A 12,344-nucleotide genomic window follows, 5' to 3' on the forward strand; every position below is an offset into this window, starting at 1 on the left:
ACTGCGGCATAGTTGATGTCGAGAAGAAGAAGCCTTGAAGGTAGGTGCGTACATACGTCTTCACCGTGGAAGACGGGTGCAGGGGAGGGGGGATGCCGAGCACAAGATTTTGTTGCCTGAGTGCAGCAGTGGCCAGTAGCACCGACGAGGACCATGTGGGGGCGCGACGGGCATGAGGATCGAAGGGAGAGAAAGGGGAGGGGCGGAAGACGCAAGTGTTGGAGGTGCCCTTGCGGCAAACGGTTTGGGAGAGGGGAGGGGAGGGGAGATCGTGGCTTGGTGGTAGTCATGGAGAATCGGGAGCGAGGGACATGCGAGAGGATCGTGGTTGTTTCTTTTTTCTTTCTTTTTTTACCGTGTGGAAGAAGTGCGAGACGTGACGAAAGGGAGATCGAATGAAGCGAGGTTATAGTTTTTTGCTGGATCGATCTGTGTAGGCGGGACGGAGGAGGTCGAACCATCACGACTTCAGATCCCCTCTAATAGTAGAGATTATGCTTAGATGTAGCAAAGACCCGGGCAATCCTTATTGGGCGCTACACGCGAATAACCACTAGGCCAAGTCATCGTAGGTTCACATCTACTTTATTTTCTGCTTTTTTCAGTATAGGAAATGCCCTCTATGTTTTTTCCGTTTTCATTTTTTTCTGCTTCTTTTAAACACGTGAAATTGTTTCAAATGGATGATATTGTTAGATGTTGATGAACTTTTTTAAATACAATAAAAAAATTCTTCATTTTTGATGAACTTTTCCCTCCCAAATTTGAATGAATGTTTTTTAAAATTCAGTGAATTTTTTCAAAATTAGATGTTTTTTAATTTTTATGCACTTCTTAAAACATAGATGATTTTTTTATTAAAATCAATGATGTTTCTTTCAAATTCGATGAACTTCTTCGTGCTTTGCTGTACTTTTTTTTCAAGTTTGGTGAACATTTTGTCAAATTTGATGAACTCTTTTTCAAATTTGGTGGACTCTTTTCCATATTATATATATATATATATATATATATATATGTGTGTGTGTGTGTGTGTGTGTGTGTGTTACTCGCACAAGGAGAAGGGAAACATATTAACTAAAGTAAGGTTCAAATGAGGTGCTTCCTAATATTAGTAAACCAGAGGAGGACGACGTAGGCCGGCGCGCTAGAATTTCGCTGCGAGCGCGAACTAGGTTAAGCGGCACCCAAACAGGAGGTCCCCCTGCCTGCGAGTTAAGCGGCACCCAAACAGGAGGCCCCCTGCCTGCGAAATCAATGAATAAGGAATACTAGTTTTAAAGATCACTCCCACCTTCTCAAATTGCGATACTGTATGTGTGTCATTTGTCGCAACTTGAAATTTTCCTTTTTTTCGTAGATCTGTATTTTTTTCAAAACGTTTTAACATAAGCTTGTGGTTGCTGACTTCCGCTTTAGGATTCGTGTCCAACGGGATAAGCGCGCCAAAGTCGCTAGAACGAAGTGGTGGAAGCTCAAGGGGGAGGCATCCCAGGCTTTCAGGGAGAGGGTCATTCAGGAGGGCCCTTGGGATGAAGGAGGCGATGCAAACTTGATGTGGACGAGTATGGCGACCTTCTTGTGGAAGGTCGCTGTAGAGGAGTTTGGGGTGACCAAGGGAAGTAGAAGGGAAGCTAAGGACACATGATGGTGGAACGATGAGGTCCAGAAGGTTATTAGGGAGAAGAAGGACTGTTTTAGATGCCTATATCTGGACAGGAGTGCAGCTAACATGGAGAAGTATAAGGTGGTGAAGAAGGCTGCAAAGCGGGCGGTGAGTGAAGCGAGAGGTCTGGCGTATGAGGACCTCTACCAACGTTTAAACACTAAGGAAGGTGAAAGGGACATCTATAAGATGGCCAAGATTAGGGAGAGGAAGACGAGGGATGTTGGCGAAGTCAAATGCATCAAGGACGGAGATGATCAACTTCTTGTGAAGGATGAGGCGATCAAGCGTAGATGGCGGGAGTACTTTGACAACCTTTACAATGGAGAGGTTGACAGCTCTACCATTGAGCTAGACGACTCCTTTGATGATACCATCATGTGCTTTCTGCGACGTATCCATGAGTGTGAGGTTAAGGAGGTGTTAAAAAGGATGAAAGTAGGCAAGGCGATGGGTCCTGATGGTATCCCCATCGAGGTGTGGAGAGGCCTTAGAGACATAGCGATAGTATGGCTAACTAAGCTTTTCAACCTCATTTTTCGGTCAAACAAGATGCCCGAAGAATGGAGGCGGAGTATTTTAGTACCAATCTTTAGGAACAAGGGGATGTTCAAAGTTGTACTAATTACCGCGGAATCGAGCTAATGAGCCATACTATGAAGCTATGGGAGAGAGTCATTGAACACCGCTTAAGAAGGTTGACAAGCGTGACCAAAAACCAATTTGGTTTCATGTCTGGGAGGTCTACCATGGAAGCCACTTTCTTGGTACAACATCTGATGGAGAGATACAGGGAGCAAAAGAAGGACCTTCATATGGTGTTCATTGATTTGGAGAAGGCCTACGATAAGATACCTCGGAATGTCATGTGGTGGGCCTTGGAGAAACACAAAGTCCCAATAAAGTACATTACCCTCATCAAGGATATGTATGATAATGTTGTGACAAGTGTTCGAACAAGTGATGGCGACACCGATGACTCTCCGATTAGAATAGGGCTACAACAAGGGTCAGCTTTGAGCCCTTCTCTTTTTGATTTGGTGATGGATGAGGTCACAAGGGATATACAAGGAGATATCCCATGGTGTATGCTCTTTGCGGATGATGTGGTGCTAGTCGATGATAGCCGAACGGGGGTTAATAGAAAGTTAGAGTTATGGAGGCGGACTCTAGAATCGAATGGTTTTAGGCTTAGTAGAACTAAAACTGAATACATGAGGTGCAGTTTTAGTGCTACTAGGCATGAGGATGGAGAGGTTAGCCTTGGTGGGCAGGTGGCACCGGAGAGAGACACGTTTCGATATTTGGGGTCAATTTTGCAGAAGGATGGCGATATCGATGAAGACATGGGCCACCGAATCAAGGCTAGGTGGATGAAGTGGCGCCAAGCTTCTGGCGTACTCTATGACAAGAGAGTGCCACAAAAGCTAAAAGGCAGGTTTTATAGGACAGCTATCCGACCTGCGATGTTGTATGGCGCGGAGTGTTGCCAACCAAGAGACGACATATCCAGCAGTTAGGTGTAGCAGAGATGCGCATGTTGAGATGGATATGCGGCCACACAAGAAAGGATCGGGTACGGAATGACGATATACGAGAGAGACTTGGGGTAGCACCGATTGAAGAGAAGCTGGTCCATCATCGTCTCAGATGGTTTGGACATATTCAACGGAGGCCACCGGAAGCGCCGGTGCATAGCGGACGGATAAAGCGTGCTGAGAATGTTAAGATGGGTCATGGTAGACCAAACTTGACATGGGAGGAGTCCGTTAAGAGAGACCTGAAGGTTTGGAATATCGACAAAGACTTAGCCATGGACAGAGGTGCGTGGAAGTTAGCTATCCACGTTCCAGAGCCATGACTTGGCTTCGAGTTCTTATGGGTTTCAACTCTAGCCTACCCCAACTTGTTTGGGACTCAAAGGCTTGGTTGTTGTTGTTGTTGTTGTTTTAACTTTGAAATCGTGCATTTAAATCTCGAACAGTTTTCACGTTGGGTTTTCTCGCGTCGAGATTTTCAAAACTATATTGATAGGTTTTGACGCACATTTTTTTCACGAAAAAAACTGTACGGAAAAACCGATCGAAAAAACTGTGCCTCTCGCGATAGAAAAAAAACACAAAGCATTTTTTTGTTTTCAAGAGGCGAATGCAAAACCGTGCCTCTCGCGGAAGTAAAATCGTACCTCTCGCGAAAAAAATAACAACAGAAAAAATGTTTTTTTGTTTGTGAGAGTCGTACCTCTCGCGAAAGCAAAATCATGCCTCTCGTTGAAGCAAAACCATGCTCTCGTGAAACCGTGCCTCATCCAAAAAAACATTTTTTTTACGTTTTCAAGAGAAAGAGACGTGCATCTCGCGAAAGCAAAATCATGCCTATTAGGGAAGCAAAACCGTGCCTCTCGCAAAAGAAAAATAAAAAACACGTTTTTTTCATTTTCGAGAGGCACGACCATACCTCTCGTGAAGGCAAAACCGTGCCTCTCGCGGAATCAAAACCATGCGTCTAGCGGAAAGAAAGCACGTTTTTTCGTGCAATATTTTTTGTCAAAAAGCTAAAAAAATATGAAAATTTGAAGCACAAAAAACAATCTAATAAGCCAAAACCGCGTACGGAAAAATAATAAAAATCGAAGGAAACGTTCAGAATGCGACACGTGGCGTGAGCTGAGAACACAAGTGACGACGCATGGAAGTGATCGTGGAAGGTTATCAAAGAAGTGCTCGCTAAGGGCATGTACAATAATTGATAAGATGATCTTATCTTAAGTCTTTTATGTAATTTAGAAATGATAAAAAAATGTCTTACAATCGATCATCTCTTAGCCTTATCTTCAATAATTAGCTATTTCTAAAAAAATGATGAAACATATTATGTTTAGAGGTCACCTTTTTTTCTCTCTTAAATAAGAGAAGACAAACTCTTTTTTATGAGTTCTCTCCCCTTCACTTATCATTTATCCTATATAACACTACTAAAATAGAACCATTGTACATGGCCTAACTAGTTGCTCTCCCCTGCGGGCCCTCTCACAATTCGGACGCCAATGGGAGGATCAGTTTTTCGTGGGCCTGGTATCTAGCGGGACCGCTACCGGCCTGCTGCACCAACTTATGTTGTGACGCCAGCTTCAGCGGAGCTAGGAACTTTTATTGGGACATCCTATTTAACGTTGTAGACGCCACACGAACCTGTCGTTGCTTGCTACACCACTAGACCACCATAATGCTAGTGAACAATATCGATGTGGACTGTATCTTTACCTATTAATAAAGCACCTATTGCTTCTGTGGTACGTCATGAAAATTGCTCCTGAAGTTTGCATAAATTACCCACCATGCCACCGGTAAGTAATAAAAAACGTTTCACAAAGCAAAAAATCCTGGACTGGGCCGGCCCATGTAAAAGACCTCCTATATTACGCTCTGCATCCTGGCAGAATATCCACCACACCATATGAGCCGGCCCATGCACAGGCACCGGTTTTTTTAGTTCCATTTATTTATTTATCTTCAGTTCCATTTAAATTTTTTATTTTAAATAATTTAGAACTTCAAATAACCTTTAAAATTTTAATAAACTTAAAATTTCAAATCAACATATTTAAAAAATAAAATGTTTGTGACTTAAAAAACTGCTCGGAGTTTTTGTAAAAAATGCTCGCATATACAATAAAATGTTTGCAAGTTTGAAAAAATGTTTGTAAAATAAGAAAAGTCAATGATTTCAAATCAAACTCCATGTATTAAAAATTATTAAAAGCAACTAGCAAAATTCTTTCTAATTCAAAATATATGCATTAAAAAATGTCCTAAAATTTTAAAAATAGCTAATGCCTGTTTTGATAGTTTCTTTTTTTATTTAAATTTTTCCGTTCCATCTTTGTTTACTTATAATTTAAATAATTTAGAATTGAAAAGCATTTGCATATTAAAAAAATAGGAATTTTGAATTAAAATGTTAACGAAAACATAAAGTGTTTGTGGATTCAAAAAAGGCGCCGGATTTTTATATTTTTTTGCAAATTCGAAAACAATGCCCGTGAATTTAATAAATATATTACTGACTTATAAAATGTTTGTTTATTCAGAAAAACTTCATGCGTTTCAAAAAATGTTTGTGAATTTAAAGTAAAATCCTCCAAAAAAAAATTATGTTCGTCTTTTCAAGAATTGGTCGCCAATTCAAAAGAAAATATTTAAACCCATTTGAAATATAAAAAATATTCACGATTTTTAGTAAATGTTTGTAAATTGTAAAAAATGTTCTCGGTTTTAAAATTGTTCTCACATTTGTAAAATTGTTCATGAAAGATCTGATGTATGTAGTTAAACATTAATGCTTCTAAGTCTTTGTGAAAATATACCCGTGTGATTTTTGAAGAATTAACTATTGGATGAATCGGATTATTATTGTATGTTTTCTAAAAAAAATCTTGAAATTAAGAATAATTCTTTGAGTTACCAAGATTTTTGACAACCATGATATTTGTTCTTTGAAAATGTAAAGATTGCTTCAACTTGTGAATAAATTTAAAAGAAGAAGCATTTTCTTGCATTTGTGCACAAAATTTCAAAATCAAGCGATGATGTGTGAACATAATGTGGTCATCATCATTGAAGATTATGTTTTTTTTCTCCCATTGCAACGCACGGGCCATTTTGCTATTTATTACTCAACCATTTCCTATACCTCTTAGATTTTTGAGTTATTTACAAACAATTTGGAAAATGTCTATTTTCTTTAATGAAAAACAGTTCGTTAAACTTAGAACAAAAATCATGAATTCCAAAAAGTTTCATCGATTTTGAAAAAAATCATTGATTTTGAAAAACATCATTGATTTTTAAAATAAGTTCATCATATTTGATAAAAGTTCTTGGGATTTGAAAGAAAAATCCATCAAATTCGAACAAAGTTCATCAATTTTGAAAAGTAATCCTTGATTTTGAAAACAGTTCATTCGATTTTGAACAAAATTCATCCTATTTGAAAAAATCACCAATTTTAAAGAAAAAATCAACAGATTTTGAAAAAAGTTCATCGATTTATAAAAAAGTTGATCGATTACGAAAAAAGTTCATCGGTTTTGAAAAAATGTTTATGGATTTTGAAAAAAGGTCATCACTTTTGAAAAAAGTTCATCACTTCCGAAAAGAGAAATGGTCCATTTTGAAAATAAGTTCACTGATTTTGAAAAGTGTTCATCTATTTTATGAAAAATCATCAGTTTTGGAAAACTTCATCAATTTTGGTAAACATTTCCTCTAATTGAAAAAAAGTTCATCGGTTTTGAAAAAAGTTCACAAAAAACTACTCCCTCCGTTCCGAAATATAAGACCTTTTAGAGATTTGACTATAAACTACATACGGAGTAAAATGAGTGAATCTACACTCTAAAATATGACTACATACATCCGTATGTAGTATATAGTGAAATCTCTAAAATGTCTTATATTTAGGAACGGAGGGAGTAAAAAATTCCATCAATTGTCTAAAAACGTTCATACAACTGGAAACAATGCAGACATTTTTTTTTAAAAAAATTCTTGCAATTTAGGAAAATTTTCATCGATTTTCAAAATGAAATTTATGAATTTCAAAACAAACCGCTTATTTAAGAAACAAACAAAGAAAAAAAGAAAGAAAAATTTAAAACCAAAAAAAAACTGTCCTGAAAATAACAAGCAAACACGGAACGAAAAACCTCGAATGGAATGACCATATAAAAGAAAAAGAAAAGAAGCTAATGTTCGCTAGTGGGTAAAGTGGCATAGTAGTTTCTGCTCTCAGCTAACAGGGGAGAGGTCGCTGGTTTGAAAGTTGAGCGCCGCGGCTTTTTTCTTTTTTAACCGAAAAAAGAAAATGCCTATGTAGGCCAGCCCAAAGCGCAACGAGTGGGAGTGCTGCAGGCGTCGGTTAACAAAAATAGCCTATAACCGACGCCTGTGGTTCTAAATAGGATTCCCTACTTTTATTTATGTACTCCCTCTGTCTCAGAATAACTGTCTCAACTTTATACTAGCTCCAGTATAAATTTGTACTAAGGTTAAGACAATTATTTTAGGACGGAGAGAGTATATATACTATTCGACCATATATATATATATATATATATATATATATATATATATATATATATATATATATATATAGAATAACAAAATGTGTGTATCAAGAAAAATGTAATGTGACATGAGGAATAGACTATCCACATATGATATCTCATCGTCATCCTCTCCCTTTGGTAGATAAATACATCTCATCGTCATCCTCTCTCCTCCCTCTTCTCGAGAGGAAACCTCCTTCCATGACCCTTTATTTTCCGTGTTATCTTCCTCATACTTTGCCGTGCACAATCTCTACTACTAAGTATCTTGTCCAATCCTTGTGTCTCGCGAGAGATTAAAATTTACAATGATATATAATATTATACAATCAAATTTCAAGAAATTTTTTTGTAGCTTCTATAAAGATTGTCACACGGGCACATTCCACACACTAAAATATGATGGTGCTTCAGTTATACAGTACAATATTAAAAATGCAGCTGGTAAAAATTAAGTCCTAAAAATCCTAAACAAAAGGATAATATATTGTCACTAGAGTCCTTTCTGAATGTGATTATGCGGACCTGGAAAGAAGAAATAAATTTCAATGCACTGGACGTGTATTAAACACATAAACTAAACACCACCTTGTAACCATGGAATGGTTCTCGAATAGCTTTATAACGGATGCAAAATGCATTCACTGATTTTTCTTGGCTAAAGCTGGGCCTCCAACTATCCTAAAAATGTAGCCCTGCATTCTCGTATAATATGTTACAAGCAGCCACACCATCCTACCTATGGCCAAAAACCAAAGGGAACTACTACATATTTCCTACAAAAATATATGGTTGTAAGCCTCGGAGGTACTCCAGAATGCGGACACAAAAGAATGGCCGATGTCAGAAAAATATTGTGGCCTGACAATTGTAATGAGAAACCATCAGCGAGAAGCTCTCTGGCTCCTCTTTCATGGATGTTCTCGAGCTCGTAGGTGTCAGCAAGTGGTGGCCATTAGAAAAATACAGAAGTTCGTTTACTCTTACTCGTTGCAACAGGTTCCTCACTTTGTTTTCTGGAATTTGTCCCAGAGGCACATCATCTGCCTAGGCTCCTGGTAGTGGGCAACCACATACCCATCCTCACAGCCTTCCACCAAGATCCTTCCATCGTTCTGGTATGTGACATCGAAGCCTTCCTTCTTCATCTCATTGATCCATATTCCCATCGCCACATCCTCCAGCTTGAACACCTGCAAGTCAAAATCCCTCGTTAATATTCCACGCCACAGCAGGGAGAAACAGCTGGAGAACGTGGTGTTTTCTCTAGACTGCCTTCAGTATCGTTTCAGACTGAAGCAACTGAAGAGAATTCATTATCTCTGCTCGAAAAGAGGGTACCCTTGTAAAAAATTTAGAAGGGTGTGTACCTTTAGCTCCCCTCTTTTGTGTTTTGTGTAAATTTCTTTTGCTATATCCTGAGATACAATGTATCCTAGTCCATGTGCCCATGGGGAATAGCTCTCTTCACGCCATTCCTACATAAAGGACAGAAGTAACAAATCAGATGATTAAGAACAGGTAGCATCAGAAGAATTTGCTAAGCATCTGCTACATGATAAATGATACTAATACACATGGCAGTCCAAAACAGAGATAGTGACAAGTTTCCATCAATTGTTTAATACTCCCTCCGTTCCAAAATATATGTCGTGGTTTTAGTTCAACGCAAACTAAAACCAGAACACTTATTTTGGAACAGAGGGAGTAATAAAAAAATAAGGTTCAATCACACAAACAAAGAGATTCCCTGTGCTGAAAACACGTTTGCATAATCCCGCAAATAAAGAACACGTTTGCATAATTGTGCAATAGGGAAAAAAGTTTAACACGTTACCTCTGAAGTTATGTACCACTTGTTGTACGGATCTCGATGAGGCTGAGAATCAGAATTGACGCGGCCATACAGCAGCCCATGGCTGATATTTACTTGACGCAGGGACAAAAGTATCTCATCTACACGAACAAAAGCATCATCATCGGTTTTCATAACATACTTGGCTGAAAGCACATTTGTCTGCATGAGAAAAGTGATGTCAAAAAATGCAGGCTGCAGGCAGAATTCCCAGGGTTCCACTGTACTCCTAAATAAAGAAATACCCGCAAAGAAATTAAAGAAATTCTACCAAAAAAGTAGATACATACCCCATATATGCAAATAGCAATGGTCTTCCAAAGAATCAAGCTGTAATAATCAACAAATGGCATCAATTGGATGTCTCCATATGTCCGTCCTTCGTTCCAGAGCTCCTCGTTCACCACCTCATTTTTATGCTTTTATCAAAGAAGTCAAAGGGGTACATGAGTATTGACCATGAAGTGAAGAGCGGTAATTCTAGTATATAATAGAACACAAGAAGAGTTATCACAAAACTTCAAAAATTGTTGTCTTGTGATGAGGGGTAAGCAAGTACACAGTGAACGCAAATGCAATCAACAGAGGAGAAAGATCTTCAATAAGGTGGCCACTGCACAAGCATGATACCCCCACCCCAACCCACGCACAAAGTAAGGACTAAGCATGTTCGTTTGTGAGGAAAGCCTGTGTTATGCTGCTATCCATATGCAGCTCTACACCTAATATTTGACAAATGTACACATATTGCATATATGTAGGTACAACAACTATATGGTATACAAATTACTGTAAGATATAATATCCTATGTCTTTCATCCTTACCAGGCCAACAAAGAACCGAACTGCAACTTTTCCTGAGCAGACATCATCGTACTGCATCCAGGTTCTTCGAACCACCATTCTGCGTTTAAAATTATTTTCTGTAGAGAATATCCCAATAAAAATATCAATGGATTTATCCGTAGGGACAGGTGGAGCCTTCAATATTTCCAAGTCAGTGACATGCTCAAAGTCCTGTGTTGTAGCCAAGCCACTTGCTAGCACAGACAACAATTTAATATCTCCTTCAATCCTTACTTCACCAACAAACCCAGGCTCCAAATCCTGGTAAAAATGTGGTACATTAGTAATAAGAACATACTTTGAAACAATTACATAAAATAGTTTGATAATGAGAGTATGGAATAATAACTTATACATACCATCGTAAGACGCAACAAAAAAATTGTTACCCTGGCAAAATCAGTTTGCCAGGACACTGTTACAAAATGCAATAGCAAAACGAATGTCTCATACACGACTCACCTCTCGAAATGCATAGGAAGTGACATGTTTCCCATCTACAGTCATATGGATCCCCTCTGCTCCAACACGAAGAATTGTTATAGCAAGATATCCTTGATACAAAGAGGAGAGGCGGATCCCCGCCCGCGTTGCGCCCTTGTTCTTGGGCCGCCCGAGCACCTCCATCGCTCGACGCCGGCGAGGATGAGGAGAGGCGGATCCCCGCGCCCTCTTCTTGGGCCGCTCGAGCACCACCATCACTTGACGCCGGCGAGGATGAGGAGAGGAGGATCCCCGCCCACGCCGCGCCCGCTCTTGGGCCGCCCGAGCACCACCATCACTCGACGCCGGCGAGGATGAGGAGAGGCGGCCGTGGGTTTTTGGATGGCGCGTTCGGGACGGGGCTGAGGCAGGGGCGAGGCGGCTAGATCCGATCGGGTCCGGAGTGGTGGAACAAATCAGGGATGGGTCGGGGCTAAGGATCTGGGTATCTTCTGACATTGCACATCGTACTAACATTTCCCCACATCTAAGGAGCTCTAAATGGTCTAGTAGATTAAAAATCCACTCAGAAGGTGCAAATATATACCCAGTTGACTGAATTATTCAAATGAGTAGAGATTATTTTGCGGGCTTTAATAGTAGAGATAGCAAAAAGTTCAAGATGTAGGATCAGGTTTCCTTTTCCATTAATTGTACATTTGTTGCTCTTCGTCACCTCTTTGAAAGCACACAGTACACTAAATTTTCTCGGGTCCGGTTCCCATACTTTTACATTGCTTAATACGAACGATGAATGGCTAAGCACCTATTTATTTCTAGGTTTGATATGTTGGTACATGCTGAGGAGAACGATATCGCTGGGTCTGCTCCTATTTTACGTCGATGCAAAGAAACAATGCAATCTATGTTGCATGTAAGTTTGTAAAATGTATTAGTTGGACACGCTCCTACTTTTTGTTGGCACCACATCTCTTACCTTGCCTCTCAGATTTCTTATATCCGCGGGCGAATGTGGGATGACTCTGTACAGCGTGCTAGATTATCAAATGTGGATTGTTGGAAACTTACATTGGTGGATACTTATCCTCTCCGAGCCTATTAATATTCGTGGAAGCTGCAAATTCAAGTAGTCAATTGCCATGAGGTGGGCACTAACCGTCATCCAGGGTCCAACCTATCAATCTTCGCTAATATATTAGTTTAACCTGCCCTCAGTCCAATAGTAATCTTGTATAACAGGAAAATATGATTTTTTCCTTCAGGTTATTGCTTGCTTGTTTTCAAGCATAAACCAGATGGGAATGTGCTATTTTTGGCGAGTAATCATGCGATTCTAGCTAAGCCCCATCAATTTAATTTAGTCCATAGCCATGGATGGTGTAAAGAAAATCCGTACCATTATCTTTACATGAATGCCTTTGTCG

At 39.4% G+C, this 12,344-nt stretch overlaps 1 protein-coding gene across 1 annotated transcript; it reads right to left on the reverse strand.

Annotated features, from left to right (window-relative positions):
• Window positions 1-8,616: 8,616 nt before the first annotated feature.
• On the reverse strand, window positions 8,617-11,103 carry LOC123409192 (beta-1,3-galactosyltransferase GALT1-like). The gene is made up of 6 exons (XM_045102158.1): window positions 10,939-11,103; window positions 10,456-10,737; window positions 9,921-10,049; window positions 9,613-9,792; window positions 9,146-9,253; window positions 8,617-8,968 (listed from the first exon to the last, which is right to left on the reverse strand). Exons 1-6 carry the CDS (start codon window positions 11,101-11,103, stop codon window positions 8,780-8,782), a joined length of 1,053 nt encoding a protein of 350 aa, XP_044958093.1. The 3' UTR covers window positions 8,617-8,779.
• Between the last annotated feature and the right edge of the window lie 1,241 nt (window positions 11,104-12,344).

The sequence above is a fragment of the Hordeum vulgare genome, chromosome 7H, assembly GCF_904849725.1.
Source record: "Hordeum vulgare subsp. vulgare chromosome 7H, MorexV3_pseudomolecules_assembly, whole genome shotgun sequence".
NCBI lineage: Eukaryota > Viridiplantae > Streptophyta > Magnoliopsida > Poales > Poaceae > Hordeum > Hordeum vulgare.